Source organism: Nesoenas mayeri (assembly GCF_963082525.1).
Source record: "Nesoenas mayeri genome assembly, chromosome: 3".
Taxonomy (NCBI): Eukaryota; Metazoa; Chordata; class Aves; order Columbiformes; family Columbidae; genus Nesoenas; species Nesoenas mayeri.
The window spans coordinates 51,179,070-51,198,985 of NC_137544.1; the positions used below are offsets into that span (position 1 = coordinate 51,179,070).

The 19,916-nt window shown below is 39.5% G+C and overlaps 1 protein-coding gene across 1 annotated transcript in view; it reads left to right on the top strand.

The window, feature by feature from the left end:
- The window catches only part of LOC308038817 (dermatan-sulfate epimerase-like), a 184,803-nt gene that overhangs the window by 101,242 nt on the left and 63,645 nt on the right, over positions 1–19,916 (top strand). The window contains exons 9-10 of the mRNA XM_080341681.1: positions 15,112–15,230; positions 16,052–16,210. Coding sequence (XP_080197807.1) covers positions 15,112–15,230; positions 16,052–16,210 — 278 coding nt within the window. The remainder of the gene's footprint in view (positions 1–15,111; positions 15,231–16,051; positions 16,211–19,916) is intronic.

Below are 19,916 nucleotides of genomic sequence, written 5' to 3' on the forward strand. Positions count from 1 at the left end.
AGTATAGATGTCGAGCCAAGTTCTTTATATGTTTGCATAGTGTTCAAAGAACCTCAGAGGATAAAAGGAATAAGAAGTTATTCATCTAAAAGTCAAAACAGTGAAAAATTGCAAAGTGCTTCTACATAAAGACAGCAGGGGTTGCTTCAGCTGATTACCTTTGATATCAAATCACGTGTTTGGCACAAAGCTGATAAGAATATTACAGAAAGCTAGTTCAAAGAAAGCTAAAGCTGCTGCTCTCAAAAGCTGGATATCAACAATATTGCTTTTGTTAAAACTGGAAAACAAGTTTAGCATAATTGCCAAGTATTTGAAAACCAGAATTTTTTGTGCATGGAAAGTGCATTTTCATTTTCAAAAAGAGTTGTACTAGTTAACATTACTGCAAAATCCTAGTTATTGATTATATTAGGTTGTATTCAAGGCCTGGATAAAACTCAAAACACAGTTCTTTAAGGTACCATGCAAGCACATGGTAGGAGTCATTCTCTGTCCACAAGGAGCCCACAGGCAGACCAGAGAAACAAATGGTAAAATAACAAAGCACTGACTTTTCTGCTAGACCCAAGGAACTGAAACACCAAAAGATTGAATGACTTACCCATAATCATATCTCTGGCAGATCTCTGTATTTAACTAAGATTTCTATGTCCTAATCCAGAAACAGTGAAGAACTGTAAACTATGTTTGTGTAAGAACTCCATGAGTCTTGATTGTGAAAATCCTTTTAGCCCTTTCTAAAGATTTGTCATAATGCAGAAATTAAGATAATGTAATTGCAATTAATTCTGCTGGATTTGGTTTTTTATGGTTTAGTGGTACATCATTTATAAGTTTGAGGAACTGGACCTCCTAACTTGATGTGTTCTACACTGAAATTATTCAAATTATTCAATAATTATTTCAAGTTATTGAAAGCAATAATTTGTTTGTTTTGGAAGACAGTTCCATACCAATGATTTCTTAAAAATGGCTGTTGGTTATCAGGTCATGTTTGTGTTTAATTTTAACAGAAGAAACTTTCTTCAGAGAGAAGCATGTCAAATGCTTTCTCAATATGGTGAATTATTTTAAGTTTTCCAAGCCTGTGTACTTAGAAGTATTCTATCAAAGAACCTATTTCTGTGAAATAAGTTGTAAACTCTGTAAGTCATGATGATGCTTTAAATGTGGTTGCCAAAGTGGTGACATCAGGATTGAAAAGTAACATTTGTTTTAACAACAATATTTAGTTAGTATATAAATTACAATTAAGGAGAGCTAACTATAGTAGCTATAAATAATTGCCTTTAAGCACATAAACCATGTGATAAGGAGGTCATTAAAAATCAGGATGTATAGAAAATCCTCCATCATAGTTTTGTAATCACCTTCTGGTATCACTATTTTATTTTATTTCAGGGTATTAGCAGAGAATGGAACAGTTGATACAGTCTGGTCTGGATTGTACCTGCAGTACCAGAGAGACAAAGCACAAAAGATCCTACAGTTAGGAAACCCAATTAATCCAAAAAAATGCAGCTTGTTTTTACAGCAGAATGATCTGCTAAGGACCTATCAAGCCTGTCCTTTATCTGTAGTGAGTCCTCACAGAACCTGAATATCCTAGTCTGTGTTTTCAAAACCGAAGCCAAAATACCTAAATGAACCGTCTGCATTCCAGACAAAATTATGTTCTCTGGCTTACAAGAGTTTGCCTCCAACACATGAAAAGATTATTAAGAGATTATTTTTTCCTCCATAGTCCCCGAGAAAACAACCAAATGCTATGCAAGATTCAGAAGGGATGCAGTCAGCTCTCAACATAGTTCACACTTAGAGTGTGATAATACTCTAACAATGTGTAATGCTGAGAAAGACTTGGGGTTTAGGGAAGATTTCTCACTGACATGAAGACCCAGTTCTGTGTGGAAGGCAAAAGCAAGAACACATCTTCCATACACGAGCAAGACTTGCAACATTAACTCTTGTAAATAATACATTGAGCTCTCATGCTCCTTCACTTCTCTTCCATAGAAATGCTGAAAGTTTGAAAGGTTTGGCTAAGCAGTTTGTCTGAGGGACATTAAGTTCAATTTAATTTATTGAAGAGAACATTAAAATATAGTCTTAATGATGAAGAAGTTTGTGGCTTCTTTACACTGGGTGCATGAGAGCTCAGACTAGTATAATATAATACCTGAAGAATGTCTAGCAGGTAATTCAACACCTAGAGTTTTAGACTCTAAGGGTTTTTTTTTATATTGCTTCTGATTATATTAAATATTTCTTTTCACACTTTCTACATTTCATTCTGTTTCTCAGCATACGTAAGTGTGTCTGCCAATGACAGGAGGAGAAGAGCTAAACTGAAAATATCAAAAGACTGAAAGAAACACTAGGGAAACAAACCATGCACAGGTCAGCAGCTGTTTTGGCATGAAGAGAATGGATATCTCCTTTTTGTCTGTTTTGTGCATTTTTTATATAAGATGGTTAAACAAATATATTTGATTTAATTGATAGAATAAAAAAGATCCCCCTGGAAAGCTCATGAACTCATGCAGATCATTACCAGACTCTACTGCTGTTTACAAGCAGGATGTCATGCCCTTTATGGCTTAGTTCAAAAGATGGCTTCTCTTCTTGCCAAACCTGTATTAGAGAGATGGATAGTTTTCCGAAGCTATTTTTTGCCATCAAGTTGCAAGCCTCTCCCTTAAACAAGAATCTACTCACAACTGCATAGTAAGTGTGATGCCATATGTCAGAAGTCACAGAGGTCTACCTTGAAATAAATAAATAAGTACCAGGAATGGATATAGAAACAACAGTGTAGAGAGACTCCTATGACTACTTATCATTTGGTGTTCCTCAACAATCTCCCATTATAGGCAATGAAGAGCTGCCCAGCATGGTGAGTGGAGGGCAGCACAAGGGCCTAGGCTGCAGTCTTTTTTGTATATTGGCCCCATTGACCTAGTGCTGCAACCTGGAGTGGCTTTGCTTCGTATTGTAGAACCTTTACATTATACTTCTGCATGTGGAGCTGAATCTCAGCCATGATGGACTTATTGCCTAATCATAGGCCTCTGGTGCTAATCAAGAGCCCCAGGGAATGCAAGCACATGTATTGCAGAAATGGCACAGGACCTAAGGAAGACCTGTGCCTTCACAATTTGGACTAATGTGCTGGAGGACCTTAGAGCATCTCAGATGTCTCTAGGCACCAGTATATTAGCAGCTAAGTAGAAGCAGTCTCCTTGCTGAGTAGAAAGCTATGATCTCTGCAGGTCTACTCTTGTGCCTACAGCAACCAAGGTCTGCCTGTCTACAAGATGGATCAATACAAGTTCATAAACTTTACCACTCCTCAAAGATTCAGTGCAAACCTGTGTGAACTAGGTTGGTGGGTATTTCATTTAAACTTTACATTCTAGTTCTTAGACAGCTGTCAAAATACACAATAAATTTCTGGAAGAAAGAAAGATTACCTATGTCACAGGAGGACTTATCAGTATGGCTTTGCAGGGAAAAATTGTTCTTTGGTATAGATCGCATAGATGTAAGCAATAAATGCTGGAATTTGGGGGGGTTCATTTATGTTTATTCTTCATGTAATTGAAGAATTCAATTCTGTAGGATTCAAAAATAAGTAGATTATTAGAGAACCTTGTAAAGAGTTACCTTGTGATTTGATTTTTAATTAATTTGGAAATTGGGATTGAGTTAGTTTGTAGTAGAGCAAAAATAAAGAGTCGTGTATAGTACATTCCTGGCAGAATGAGAGCTGGCAACCACTGCAGAAAGCTTCCCCTTAGCATAGTTTCCATGAATCTGTATGCGCTGGTTTTCATTAAGAAGCTTTAGAGTTCTCTCGTGTGTTCTTCCAAAATGTCAAGCTTTTATTAAGGTTAGTCTGCAGAACTGTTTTTCACAGGAAGCACATGTTGATTTTTGTACTGCAGGCATCAGATCTGCTATTGGAAGCAAGTAGTGAAATGAGCTGGCTAGGAAGCCCTAGAAATGAGCTGGGTACATGAGGAGGAACCGTGACCAAAGTCTGGGCCGAAATCTAGTTCACTGTGATACGACACTGAATCTCTGCCTCAGTTTCCTGTTTTCTAAAGACCAAATCTTAGCTAATGTTTATGAGGCACCCAGGAGAACTGCAAAGGGGTCAGCGGTAGAGAAGAGCTGCAACAAATAGCAGATATGGATTTATTGTGCATGGGGGAAATCTTAGGTGGCTAGATAGTTACCTAGCTCACCAGCAGCTCTACCTCTCCCACTAAAAAAGTCAAAGAACACAGAAATGGACTTTTCTTGGATAGCAAGCCATCTTAGTACACTGCATTATTTAGATGAGTAGCAAGTCCTCTGCAGCTGATGTTCAGAAGCTGAAAGCTCAGGAAAAGGTAAAAGTGATATGCCATCTTCTTCCTCGCTCTCTTTGTTCCTCAATTTTTATTTATTATTCACAGAGTACTCCAGATGTCTTAAACTTTAATATGTATGTTATGTATGTTGCATATATTTCTAGGTGGAGTTAGCGACCCCAAGACTCTCTCTTCGTTAGTAAACACATTCATTCTAACCTGATTCTTATCTGCTGTGAAACCACTGTATATATTATTACTATCCACAGATCCCAGGTGTCTCCATGATACTGCCAAACTAAGGCTGAGCTTTCCAAGATGATTATTTTTTCTGCAATTATAGTAGCGAGAGATTTTATCTGTGAAATTCCTGCATAAGGAGATCTGGCACAATGCTCTTAGTTCTGAAGGTAAAGCACATTTTCACATAGACACTAAGAGATTTTGCAAACCACATGAAGTGCACAGATAAGGAACTTGAAAAGCATTACAGAAAGTGTCACAGGGATCATTTCCCTTTTACCTCTTCAAAAAACTCATTACTACAAATCTTTCATGTCAGTCTTCCCATCAAAGAGTAACTAAATGTTCTTTGCCAGAAAGGAATAGGTTACATTTTTCCTTACCAACTCCAGCCTGGTTACATTGTTCTGAGATTTACAGTGAGTGTTTCACACATAATGACTTTTGCTCTTTCTTAGAACATTAATTTCCTAGCATTTTCCTGGTTTTTTATTAAATATGAAGTTCTACTATATCTCAACAGATCCAATAGGAAGAGGTTTTCTTGTTCTTTTTCATTCTAGTGCTCCCTCACATGCCTGACCCTGTAGCAGAGCTTAAAAAGCATCTTGTTCAAGCCCTGTCATGTTCTCTGTCCCTCCTTTGAATTCATCCATGACTATGGTCCACAGAGCCATGAAATTGCACCCAGGCCTCAAGACTGAACTTCCCATCACCTCTCTGTCTTCTATCACACACACACATCTCGTCCTTCCACTTCTGCTCCCCGTCTGCCACAGGTCGTAAGGCTCAACAGGGAGCTCGGTGTGCACACCCTGCATAGACAGGAGCTGCAAAGGGCAGGAGAGGCACAGACCACTGGAAGGAAGGTGAAAATATTTCTTAGTTTGTCTGGCCCCCAGGAGAAGTTTTTCTGCTCTCCCTCACCTCTGCATTCATGGCCTGAGCAACATCATAGCATGGGTTTTTTCTTCTTTTATCCAGTCTCCATAAATCCATTTCTACCTGTCTCATCTTCATCTCACTCTGCCCTCCTAAGCCACTTAAATTACTATGGTTGCCACTGTACCTAAATACTTCATGAACTTTAATATATTAACACTCATAGGCCTTCTGCTATGTGGGAGCTTTCAATGCTTCCGTTTACACACACACACAAAGTGCCCAAGGTCAGGTAGGAAGTCTGTGGCAGAAAAAGCCTGTCCCAAAAGCCAGGTGAACCCAGATCAAACCATGGGTGCAGCATCCTCTCTGCATGTAGCCAACTAAGTTTGCCCAAACACTAGCTGCATTAGGATGCTGTTTCCCTGATGCACCCCCAAGGACAAGCACCCTTCCCAAGGACATCCTCAGTCACAGCTCCCCTATATCTTTTGGCAAGGAACATACCCAAGGAGCTGCTGCAGCTTGGCCATCCTGCTCCCCATCTGACCCACACTCCAGCACACCCGTAGTCTGGGGAAGTTCCCTAGTTTACATTCTCTTTTTTTCTCCTGTTAAGCTGTAAATTGGCACAGTGCCACCTAATTACTCACCAGCTCAACTCCAAACAATTCTCTTTCTATAGCACTTTCTGGTAAAGGCTTCCAGTGATGGATCCTAATGTGTGCATTGCTCATGGCAAGGGTGCACTGCACAACCCCACATTTTTTAAGTTCTGTCTTTTTTTCTCTAGAAGGGACAGTAATAGTATCAAATATGGTAGAGAATATAGTAAGAGTATCTAAGAGTCCTCCTTATTGCAAAATCCCCATTGGGATTTATTGAAGATACATGAACATGATATGTCTCCAAGGAGAGATTTGCTGAAGCTAAAATCAGTGTTAGGTCCTGAACCAGCTTTTGGTGCTTCTTGAACATTTTCTCAAGGAAAGGGAAGCAAAATATGAGGGAAAAAAATGTATCAGGAAAAAAGAAAAGTCTATTTGCTACTGAACGTGACCACCTACTGCGCTTGTTGACTGTTTTACTCTTTTCTGGTGTGTTTGATATTCTGTCATATCTCTGATTTTAAACTATTAGTCGCAGTTTCTATATTTTCTAATAGAAAATGGTCCTTAACTGTTTAATGCCATCATATTCTGATTATAATTAAAGATTTTTTCTTTTATTTTTACTTGAAGTGCTAAGTTATCAATAACCTCACAATTTAGTACATATATGAAGCAATGCCAAGGTAGTCTCTTCCCTGACAGCCATATTCAAATGGCCTTAGTATTGGTATGATTTTTAAGTGCGTAATATAATGCTTCTCTTCTGCCATGTGATGAAAAGAAGGGCAACAAAGATGATTAAGGGAGTGAAGCATCTCCCTTATGAGGAAAGGCTGAGGGAGCTGGGTGTCTTTAGCTTAGAGGAGACTGAGGGGTGACCTCATTAATGTTTACAGATATATAAAGGGTGAGTGTCACAAGGATGGAGCCAGGCTCTTCTCAGTGACAACCAATGGTAGGACAAGGGGTAATGGGTACAAACTGGAACACAAAAGGTTCCACTTAAATTTGAGAAGAAACTTCTTCTCAGTGAGGGTGACAGAGCACTGGAACAGGCTGCCCAGGGGGGTTGTGGAGTCTCCTACTCTGGAGACATTCAAGACCTGCCTGGACACATTCCTTTGTAACCTCATCTAGGTGTTCCTGCTCCAAAAGGGGGATTGGACTAGGTGATCTTTCGAGGTCCTTTTCAATCCCTAACATTCTGTGATTCTGTATGTGATTCTTGGGACAAGAGGAGCCGGAACCCGTCTCTCAGTAGCATCAGGTGTTAGCTTTTATTTCCATTAAAAAAATATTATTCTGGGTGGGAATGTGCACACTTCACAACTTCTAAATAGCATGATAGCTGTGAAGAACTGAGAGAATAAGCCATTTTCAAGTTGTCTTTTTTTTTGTGAGAAATTTCCCCTTTTCAGACAGGGAAAAAGACATGTTTGAGTTTTTTAACCTCAACACAGCAGCAGGGGGATGCCCGGGCTCCAGCGGCCAGTCCTTTGCTCTCTTCAGGAACACTCTCACCACCGCTTGCTGAGCTCCGGGCTGAGGAAACTGCAGTGGGCTGGGCTTGGGTTCTGCTTTTTTAATTACTGAGTCAGAGGGATGGTCTGAGCCAGGTTTTAATAAGCGCTATCTGCAGCTGTGGAATGCTTGTGTGGTAATTAACAGGCAGAAGGCTGGGGTGGATTTTATTTTTTTAATTCCCAGATTTCATTTTTTGCCTGTGGAATTTTGAATCTTAGGTTAGTCTTTAAAGGTTGATGTAAAACTGCTTCTTTCGGAGGCAGACGATATTTGGAGAGCTGGAACTTCAGACAGAACTAATCAATCAAATTAAAGGAGGGATTTTACATAGTGTAATAAGTTAGGAAAAAAGAATAGAGCTTTCTCATAAATCATAACTCAATTTGGCCATACAAATAGTTTTCGTATAAAAGTTTATGAAAATGTCTATTGTATGTTCCAGGCAAATGAGTATGTGCAATAACTATGCACACTCATGTCTACTTCACAATTATTATGCCTTTTGAAATAACATATTTTAGGGAACTGGAGAAATAAAAAACAAAGGCCCATTGCAGCAGGGTACACATATTGCTTTGTGGAGAAATGGTTGTTCAGAATCAAATGGACTATTCTAGTTTATGTGGTTTATTTTAAACCTGAAGTATTAAGAAGTAGGGGGAAAAAAAAAAAAAGTCTTTCTGTAACTGAGGATTAAACAACTTTTGTTCTTTTTTTTAATGTCTGAGGCCAAAGTAAATGAACCACAGGAAGTTTTTCCCCACCACATAGCAGTGTCAATTTTCAGTGTAGAAGAGTATAGTCCAAGAGCAAATTCCAATGTAACTTATTTCAGTAGGTATTGCTAGAATGATTTAGACAGTTAGGATAAGATGATAGATTACAGTCTGCACAGTGCAAAGAAGCAGCTTTGTGTGTCTCAGTTTTATTTTAATTACGAAAATTAATTGAGACATTTTTCTGAAGTGACAAGCTACAGAACTGACTGGTGTCCTTCTTCTCATCTTCTGTGCTTCCATCCATCTTCTGTTTTCATCCACTCTTCAAATTTTTGTACAGTGGTGAAGCACACCCTAGTAAGAAAGGCTTGAACTGAACTGCATATTCCTGTAATGATCACTTTTGTTTTCCTCAGTTACCATACCTCTCTTAGCTCATTTGAATTTAAAATGTTTTCTGGAAAAACCCATGTCTCCCCATAATTATATATGAATCTGTAGCATGACTATGGTATCAATATTGATAGGGTTATTTGAGGACATTTGCTTGGATATTTTGAAGTCCTCATTTATAAGGCTCCAAAATAAAAGTGAGGTCCAGAATAAAACAGTTCTACGGAGGAAATATATTTCTTTTCTTGCTTGCAAAATATGTGCAAGGAAGAAGTTAAGTTCTCTGTTTATGTCCTTCTTCCCTTTCCAAAATAGAAGTTCTCTGAGTTGTAAATACAATAAAGGAAATTATGGAAAAAGCTTCACCAAATCTGCACATAAACTACATTGAGAAATGAACACGCAGATGAATCATTTTCCAAAAAGTTTTTTTTTTTTTTCCTTTTCCAAGTGAAAAAAAAACTTATTTGTATTTCATCATATCAATGTTGTAAATAGAAACACACTTTTCATTAGCCAGGCCATTCCCAGGAAGGTATAAAGTTAATGCTTTGACAGAATTGAAAACAAATTACTAAATCTGCGGTGAGCTGTTATTTTCAGTTCCTGTAACACCGTAATCAAAACTCTCTGAAGAAACTTACTTACTGACTTCTCTAAAGGAAATACTGATTTTCTTACAAACAAGTAAAACTTCAGCCTTGTCTCTACATATCCTGTTGCTTGGCACAATTAAGAAGTAAGGCATATTTAAATAAAACTAAAAAGATTTAAGTAAAATCAAACATGTAAAACTTTTTTTTTATTATTCTTATTTTTATTTCTCTTCTCTAAGAAGTTTGTGGTTCTTATATGCCCAGGACAATTTGAAAGTGCACTATCTTGTACTTTGGTCTTACCAGGCCTTATAAATGAGCAAAAGAACAGAAGTCCGCCATGAGAAAAAGAAGTGTTAGCAATTGGATAAGTAACATTTATGAATTATTATGAAATAGTTTATTTTTTTGCACAGGATGGTATCTATATTTTTCTCAGCTTTATCTCTGATGTTCTTTCAGAATATTGCCAGCTTTTAGTAGTGCTGGTTTTTTAGTTTTCCGTACAAATTAGCACATATATGTTGGGGTAGATGAGCATAAGAAAGATGTATCATTACCTGTGTAAAATTAAAAATAATGTTCTAGTTTTCAAGAGTGAATTTTAATTTTGATTGGTTCAGCCTTTGTCTCACCAACCATAAGCCACCTTAAAGACAGCAGAAAGGGCAGGAAGGGGAACTGATCTTCAGGCTTTTTCTGAAAAAAATCAGATTGGACAGCCAGAAATGGAGATGGCCAAAATCACTAGTCAGTTTGGGAAGCCTTAACCTTGTATCTCAGCACATCACGCTAAGGGAATAACTTGTTCCTTATCACTTCCCTGCAGTCATCCAGTCAGACAGGAGCCTGGCAAGCGCTGGTCCACGTGTTGGGCAAATGGATTTCAGAGCTGCTTCCAGGGCACAACAGTAATTCATGGATGGAAAAACAGACAGTAATAGCTATGTGAACCCTGGAAGCAACCCAGGAAAGGTGGTTGGTCTACACGTAGGAATTTGGGGTACTACCCTACAGAAGTTTGCCTTCAGGGCGGGAAGTTTTACCTCCAGTCAGCTTGTAAGTACTTACTTTCTTCATGGTGGGCATGCCCACAGGGGAACTCTACGGCTTATGTCATCCCATCTCATTACCTTTACAACTGGAAGAACCCAGCAGGAGGATTTTTCTTATGCAGGTGCCTTTGCCTCAACTGTAAAACAATGTGGTTTCCTGCCCTGAGTCCCCTTATGGAAAAGAGAGTTTGTGTTTCCCAGTTGAACTTGAAATGCCATCTAGAATCAGACTGTGCTTGGCGGCCAGGCTGGAAGAGAACCCAGCTTTTATGTTAATGCCCTCAGGGGCTGAAATGACATTATTTTAAGTTGCAGAGAGGCATATTAGTATGATAGTTGTGGGTTATAAAATGTACTTGGTTTACAATAGCCTCCAGAGGCAGTAACCAGCCTGCAGTGTGCTAAATGCACACGGGTGCCTGCACAGGGTGAGAGCCCGAAAGAGCTGCCTGGGGGTAGGAAGAGGCAGGAGCAGGTACAGGCATAAGCAGTGACAGAGTCACCACATGTTTTTATTCTATTGCATAGTTCAAAGGAACAAAAAATGTCGGTAATCCTAATAGCTGGTTTAACTAGATTTGTATGGAAATGAGTAAAAGGCTGTCAGGAGAAAGGCAGGAAGGCAGAAGAAGAGGCTGCTGGGGAGCTGTACACACACTCACTGTGGTTAAACCTAGCACATCTTTGGCTGGCATGGCCTCCGGGCACTTGGAGTTGCTTTCGTACCCCGTCTCTGCCCAGCCAAGTAGGTGTGAGGTGTCCTCGGGCTCTCAGGTGAGTCACTGGTGGGTTCTAGCCCCGGCACGTAACCAGCACTCGCCATAGGGCACCCAACTGGAGGAGCAGCGCAGGGTAGGGGCCTCGGGGGTCGTGAGCTGATGAAAATAAACCTCAGTGTGAGTGTGGCTGAGCATAAGCAAATAATTGTCAAATCATAAATGCACCCTTAGCTTGTCTCTTAGCTTGTCACCTCTTAGCTTGTCTCTTAACCTCAGGCTTCCCAAACAAGAGGCCCTTCCCATGGGCTGGGGTTTGACAGTGTAAACACAAGCCAGGTTAAGGATAGAGCTCCAGGCTTAAGTCCTGGGCTGAACATTTAGTGTGGACACAGCCTCAGCACCACATGTGTTTCCATCTCGGCGGGTATAACCCATAAACGGGCAGCAAAGCAGACGGCAGTAAGCAAGTGTGTGCAGAGTCTTTCCCAAGGAGCACCTCTGTGCCAAAGTAAATTACCATCAGTTGTCATTTCAAGGGGAATAAGCTTCACTGATTACTTTTTGCATATTCTTTCAGAATAAAACCAGATGTTCCTCAGCCCATGGTATAAACCTGCATCTCACGTTTAAAGGCAGGGAAGAAAATTCTCACAAGAAAAAGGATATTGAGTCTTGTTATTGAATTGGTTTATCTGAAATAACGTATGTGCTAATGGTGATGGGAGTACATTTCTGAATCAGAAAACATTTCTCAAGGTTTTAGACACACCAATATGCAAATTGCCATTCTAGCAATATTAATATTGCACCAGCATGAGTCAAGCTTTTGTTGTTTTTAAAAACAAACAGTAACTTCTTTTCAGGAGAATTGCTCTGAATCACTATTGAGGTTTGGGTGTTTTACTAGAAAGATATTCTGGGTTTAATTATTTTAATTTTACTTGCTTGCTACCTTTATGTTTCTTGTCTTGGCATGTTTTCAGTCTACAGCCAGGAATCCAGGTTGCAGTGATATATTAGACTTCAGAAGGAAGCAAGTCACTCTATCTAAATCATCTCAGAAATTCTTTTTGGTTATCCAGTCTGTTTGAAATTGTCAGGACATTTCCTTTTCCTCCCAGCTTATAAGACCTCAAGCATTAGTATCCCCGCCTATATATGTGTTGCTTCCTGCTGAAGGAATATTTATAGCATTTCTGACCTTTGAATGAACTTTCATGAATCAATAACAGCAAAGTGGAAGGAAGCTCGGCAGCAGTTTTCCTCTTGTCTAAGTGTAGCCAATGTTAGGCTTGAAATATCTAAAATATATTAGGAACTATCATAATCACATTTATGCAGCATTTTTGCAGGAAATTTGCAGATTTCTTCAGCCATGTTATGTAGCTACTATCTGAAGAATACATTACAATGCCAGAGACAATGGTGTCATTAATGGGCTTTTAAGTTGTCGTGTATCAGTTTTTACATAGCAGAACTACTACAAGAGGTCTTAAGAGCCAGAGCTGGAAAATAATTTTCTTGGCTATATTTTGCCACAGGAAAAGTGGATTAGAAACCTTCATTTCTGATTAATGACTTACTGCAACTGAAACACCGTTTATTTTCTCCCACTTCAGATTACAGGAAGAAAACTGATACGGTCACCCCTAAATGTGTAAGCACAAGCAGCCATATGAGATGGTTGGAGACAAGGTTTGCCAGTCCAAATTCATTATCCCTTTACCCTGCAACTCAGCTAACATAAAGAACCTTTCCTAATTCCTGAGATTTCTGAAGCTCCTTCCAAAAACAAGGTGTTCCCATAGTGAATTAGGCATCTCAATGCTGTTTGCAGCCTCCAAGAATAGGGGAGAAAACCAGGCTTCGAAATTTCCCTTCATTTCATTGCCTAAAAGTGAAGTTCCTAACTTAATTAAATGTTTTCCTTCTCCAGAGCTGGCACCTCTAGAAAGTGCTTCTTGCACTCTCTTTTACCTACCGAGGGAGCCTGGCCAACTAGTTTGGATTGTAACTGTAAAATAGAAGCCCGAATTCCGGATGCATCAAGTCAAGTGAGATGAATCCCATCGCTTGGGGTGACAGTAATAGATCTCACAGGCTGACAGATCTTCTACCTTGTAATTATCGTGAATTTTTCCCGTCAGGACTGTCCTTCGTGCCTTTCCATGGAGGTGGCAAAGCAGGGTCATGCTCTTTGCCGGCGCCTTCTGGTGCTGCTGCAATACATCAGGCTCCTGTTCATAAATGCACTGTTGTTACTCCGAAAATCACCTTCATAATAGTTCCATTTTTCTCTAGTATTTTCCTGATTGGCTGAATGGGGAGAATGATAGCTATACAAATCTTCACAAATTTCAAGAAACTTTTAATAGCAGCTCAAAATAATGGTTTTCCTAAGTTTCTTTTTCTCTTTCTCTGTTGTTTGAAGATCATGTCTACTCGGTCACCCAGCCTTACAAATATGTCTAAAAATACTGGGAAAATAAAACAAATTTGCTGAAGTTTGACTACTTCTGTTTGACCAAAAGTTATTTGGTCAAAAGTATTTATAAAAACAGTAAATTAAGGAGATTTTTAATGAATGCTATCATACTTACTATTATCATTAGGATTCTGAAGAATATCATAGGAGAAGACATGTCCACACAAGTTCTACATGAATTGTTAGTGCCAACTGTGATTTTTTTTTGTTTTGTCTTTGTTTATAAAACACCTTTAATATAGAATCATTTAGGCTGAGCATAAATCCTGTGTTTATTCAAATTATTAGATTCATAATACTGAAGAATTATTTACTGCCTCTCCCCACATACCTATTTCCCTCATTTTGATTCTTTTTTTCTTCCTTCAAAGACCAATACACTGTCCATGTACATCTTCAGTGCTCTTAAATGTGAAGCTGTCTTGTTATTTCGCTGTTCTTCCAAAATTTGCATTTCATCTTTTAGCAGTCTCTAACCGAGGGAAGTTTGCTCTCTTTGTCTCAGTCTTCTTCATAACACATTTTAAGTAGTTCAAGAAATTCTATAAAGAAAAAATGAAGTCCTGATATTCCATCTGAGTTAGATCAAAGTACTGTATTGGCTTCCAACCCTGTAGCGTAAAAAAAGGCATATTTGATTGAGGCTGAATAACAAAACTGCTCTTCTGTTGAACCACTTCAATAGACAGAAGACCTTAATATTCATACTTCTGATGAAATTCTAGTTTATTGTTTTACTAAGGCTAGTATTTTGGCTCCAGCAGGAAGCTAAAAGGAATTCTTCTGGCCATAGTACATGGATCTGAATGAGCAATAAGGTTACATGGACACCAGGACAGATGCAGCTACTTTGGGACCAGCTAGAAATTAAGCCTGTGGCACAGTTGGGTGATAACCAGGGAGTTTCAGCTTCTGCAGATTTTTTTGGTTCACTGACAGCTGCCAGTGTGGATATATGACAATGTGGATTTCACCACCAGCAGCAATATTGTCCACTCATCATTTCTTCAAAACTGGATGATAACTGGAACTGCTCATTGTGTGTGCTGATCTAAGGCTGATGATGGCTGTAAGAGCTACCTCAGTCTGTTTTGTTGTATTTATGTCAGTGTTTAAGCAGTAGGTAATCTGTCTGTGGGGAAAGGTACACGCTGGCTCTTATAGCCTGTCTTCTCTAATGATTTTGCCTTAGATCTGCAGCAGCTCCTCCATCAGTCTGGTCCCTGTGGGTTCTTGCCTTCGCTGCTACAAAGCCTGTGACTTTGATTCCTCAGCTCTGCTGTAGCCATTGCAGACAAGGCTCAGCTGCTTCTTTTCTCACAAATGTCTGCCTACCCTCAACTACCAAACACCTTGACTGAACCTGCAGTCTGTACCAAGACTTGAGCCAGACACTGGAGCTGGATTAATGTCAAAATAGACTATGATCTCCAAGTGGTGCACAGGCAGCTTCTCACGTCTCACAAATACAGGAGCGTGGGCTGCTCTTACTAACAGTGGGTTATTTTGCTTGGTGATTTCAGAGAATGACGAGGAGCGGGAGGCTCTGCTGTCACTAGACAAGCCTGGATGGTATTCCCAAGGCAACGCTATCCAGCTTTATGAACTACTGAAGAAAATGACTGGCAAATTGGATCCCAAGGTGTGTTATAAGTGGGAGTAAATCTTTCTGAAAATACCTTGTTTCCATCTAATATTCACCAGAGAAGCTTTCCTTAAAGTTATTGATGTGATCCATCACAAATTTTTGCTCAGGTTATGCTTGCTGTTGTCTAACAGACTGCAGTCCAGAACTGGAAATAGCATATTAGTCTTCTTATCAGTAGAATATGTAAACTTCTAGATGTTTTATTCCATGTGCATGGTCATGCATTTCAGCAGGCTGGGCAGAAAAACATTCTTCCTGAGGAAACAGATCAAATAGATTAAAAGGCGGCATCAGTGAAAACTAGGATCGTGGTTTTTTAATTACAGGTCTGGATGGGTGAAAATGCCACTGAAGATGGTGGGACCATATTTTGCCTAGTGGGTGATCTACCCCCTAGGCACGGAAGAGTTCTGAGTCACCAGAAGATGTTCTATGTTCTCTCATGTTTCCAAATTTGTCCAAAATTCAACCGCGTTGTGTAGTGTATTTTCTTAGTAGCCTTTTCCACTGCTTCCTGGCAGTTTATTACTGTCAGTCAAAAATCTCAGCGGTGTCCCCTGTGCCGGTCCCAGCTGGGCATCCCTGTCCAATGTCCCTGGAGGGTGAGAGTGAAGAGCGTGTGCAGGACCAGCCTTTTCCTTACAGAGCTTGTTGATGATAGGACTCCAAACTGTGACATTAATAATTTCTGTATGTGTCATGGCCAATTGTAGACACAGAGGAGTTTTCATTAGGTTGTTTTAAAGCTCTTTTTCTCTCTCTGTGAAATAGTTTGCTTGTGTTTTTGAACTTTTAATTTGCTGCTACCCCCACAGGTTGTTTATTTTGGTGACAGCATGCACTCAGATATTTTCCCAGCCCGTCACTATAGCAACTGGGAAACCGTCTTCATCTTAGAGGAGCTTCTAGGGGACAAAGTTACAGTGCCTGCGGAGACTGAATCTGAACCCTTGGAGAAGAAAGGAAAATATGAGGTAAGGGTTCCTTGCAGATGTGTACTAGAAGAGAAGAAAGTAAGTTGCAAAAAAGTCTCATGCCACCTGCCCTGAGAGTGACCTTACTTATCTTACCAGGCTGCTCACAGCATCAGCATCCCTCACAGACGTACCCTTCTTGCCACACCAGGTACATCCTGCCCCGGCTTGGCATTGCTTGGGGGACAAAGAACCTCTACCCAGAGCTAAATTGTGGACTCAGACAGCTGTATGTGCAGTCCCTGAACCAAAAAACATAGTCGTCTTTTCAGGAACAATAACCTGCCCTGCACCCTACAAGGAGAGATTTCATGGCTGCTTATCACAGGTCCAGCACCTGAACTCTGCTGACTTCATGACGTTTCCCTGCATGTCATGGCCAACAGTAAACATAGAGGAATTTTAATTAGGTTGCTTTAAAGCTCTGTTTCCTCTGTGTTAAATACAGTTTGCTTGTGCTTTCCTTATATACAAAGAACTTCTAATTTGCTGCTTCCCTCATAGGTTGTTTATTTTAGTGAGAGCTGCGCTCAGATAAGAGGGACTGTTCTGAAGTCTGGTCTAATGCAAACTACTGATAATTTCCTCAGATAAATAATGTGATTTTCAGGTTGATTGCAGCTGGGAAACAGGGCCTTACCACAACTGCCACACTTTAATTCTCCCACAGATGTTGGAAGGTTACTGTGGCTTATCCTTCTCTCTGCTCCTGAAGAACAAAGTAGAGAGACAATGGTGCTCAGATGGTCGAGCACCATCAATTGTACCTCCAGTGTGTCCTATGTAGAAACTACAGTGCAGCTTCAATCTCAATTTGAAGTTTCTCTTCTTTTATTAGGTTCCTAAATAAATAGGTAATTTTCTTCTGATTGCACATACATATATATATGTATGCTTTTTGCGCTTTGCTTTGAAAAGCATGTAACATTTTTTTCTTTTTAAATAGTTGTTCTTTGTGCTTAAGTAACTTAGTGATAGAAAGATTTTTTTTTGTGGGTTGCTTTTATACTAGAGGTATTTTTAATGACTAAGAACAGCTTTAAAAGCCCCTTTTTTGTATGGAGAAAAGCATTACTTCAATGTGACTAAAACAATATAGATGTCACATCTATTTCTCTACTTTTTTAGTAGACTTATCTATTCTTTTCCACCATTATCCCGATTTCTAAACTAAGGTCAGACGAGGACATTTGTGTCACTGAAAAAAAGGAAATATAATCATTACTGTTTAGGCTTTTTTCAGGGTTGTAGTAAAATAAAAATGAAGACAGACAAACTCAAGCCTTCTATCAAGAAAAATGTGTTTCACAGTAAGAAAAGCAGGGGGGGAAAGGAAGAGTGAGCAGTAGTGCTGCAGAGGTGAATTTGTTTTGATTTGACTTAATTAATTATTGCTATAAAAATAATTCATTCTCTTCCATGAATTTGTTCATTCTCTGACTGGAGACTGCTGCATTGCTGCATAAAACATCTTGCAAGGTTTGGGGTTTTTTATTCAACCATGGTTTCTTAAACACGTTCAATATGTACTTTTGAAGCACACATATTTAAACAAACAGCCAGAACATGTTTCTTCTCCTGAAGTACAAAGAAAAAGTTATTGAGTTATGTGTTTCTAAGCCCTTGATGACGATTCATTTTTCTCTTACTGCAATACCTCTGGTCGACTGCTCACAAGATCTATCTTCTCTATCAATGCAGTTATCAAGCAGGAAATTGAGACTTTTAGACAGGTGCTTGACATTTCACTAACACTGTAGTACTCCTGAGAAGAGATTGCAGTATCTTGGGGAGACACCACCCCTTCCACACACAACCCCTGTTCAGTTTACATCCGCTACCAGTGACAGCAAGTGAGCAAGGGAGAAATGAATTGCGCTGATTAAAGGAACCTGAACCAGGGGAGCCCTGCCAGGTCAGTGGTGTTATTTCATTACCACACTGCTCACTGGAGTCTGAACAACAGGTCACATCCATATCTCTGCAGTTGACTGGACACCACTAACTTAACAGGACTAGTTCAAAGGGACTCCCTTTACAGGCCTATGAAAGTTTTATTTTCATTCCCCTAATCAACTTCTCCCATTAATCCTTTGGTTAAGAGGAGAGAAAAGCCAACTGAAAGGATTGTACAAAGTCAGGTGTTCTTGGAAAATTAGACACTAACAAATTAGATTTAGTCTTATTCATCAGTCTTCTCATTCACTGGCAATTAAAAAAATACGCTACTATTGCAGATTTTCAATGCCATGCTGTGTGTGCAGAGAGAAAACTGAAAATTGAATACAAGTTGCAATCCTCCCTTCTTTCGATCTTTACCAGATATTATTAAAGAAATAAAGTATTCTAATTTGCAATTGCATCTTTCAGAAAGAAGTCACCAAAAACTGTTTTCAATTGTTTCACTGGTATTTCATCACTAATGGAGGGGAAGAAAACAACATGCTCACACAAAAACTGGGAGGCTAGTAATTTCCATTTTCATTAGTTTTTGTCTTTTCCCTTCAATTAAAGGCATTATGTAAACCAGATACACATAACTGTGAAATTATGGTAACAACTGCAGTCCTTTCAAGTGTATGAGTCATAACCAAATGAGCAAGAGAATAGCAAACTAAAGCTATTCATGCAATTACTTGGCTCCTAAGTGAATTGCGGCATGCAGGAGGAAAAAAAATACCAAGGATTGTGTTGAAACAAGATTCCCCCCAGATTCGGGGGTTTGTTTGCTTGGCTGGAGGCTTTGTTTTTGCCTTCTGTTCTTTAAATGTGTGATCAATTCCATCAATGAAAACTCGAAGAAAAGCTGGAATTTGTCCTAGGATTTTGAGGGAAACTATTACAGAGGAGCTAGTCAGTTTGTAAAAACCTTCGGCCATAGGAATGAATGGAGCAGTAATGGAAGAATTTATTCACAGTTATAGATTACGTTTTTGCAGTTAGAAGGAAAAGCTACTTTTTACAGTATTGCCTCTGTCTCGTTATGGGGGAGGGGACCAGAGCCTTCAGCGCCCCAAATTTCCAGGCCTCCCTTGCCGCTACCATAGACAAGGCTAATTACTCTGTGCCTTTGGGCTCTGTTGGTCTCTGTTCCCATTTATCTTTAACACAAATCTGACAATACTTTCAAGAACAACCCGATGGGCTATTGTGAAGCCTGGTGAGTTAAAGCAATATCCTGAAGTGATTTGGTGTTGATCTCTTCTCCCAAGTAGCAAGTGATAGGAGAAGAGGAAATGGCCTCACGTTTTGCCAGGGTAGGTTCAGATTGGATATTAGGAAAAATTCTTCATGGAAGGGGTTGTCAGGCATTGGAACAGGCTGCCCGGGGAAGTGGTGGAGTCACCATCCCTGGACATGTTAAAAGACGTTTAGACAAGGTTCTTAGGGACATGGTTTAGTCCTAGAGTTAGGCTATAGTTTGACTTAATGATCCTGAGGGTCTCTTCCAACCAAAATTACTCTGTGATTCCATTATTCTATTATTTTATATTAAAGTCTGCTTATAGTGATTTATATTGTAGTTTGGGTACAGTGATCGTAGGTGAAATGTTTTATATTTGTACATGATTTGTGGGGGACATGTTCTGTGCAAAATTTAGACCAGTGGCAGGCTTTCCCATTTGCACACCAAGCATGAGTGTGTTGTTCAGATGGACCTAGTTGCTGTGACCAGCACAGCTGTCCTAGTGGAAACACCTCTAAT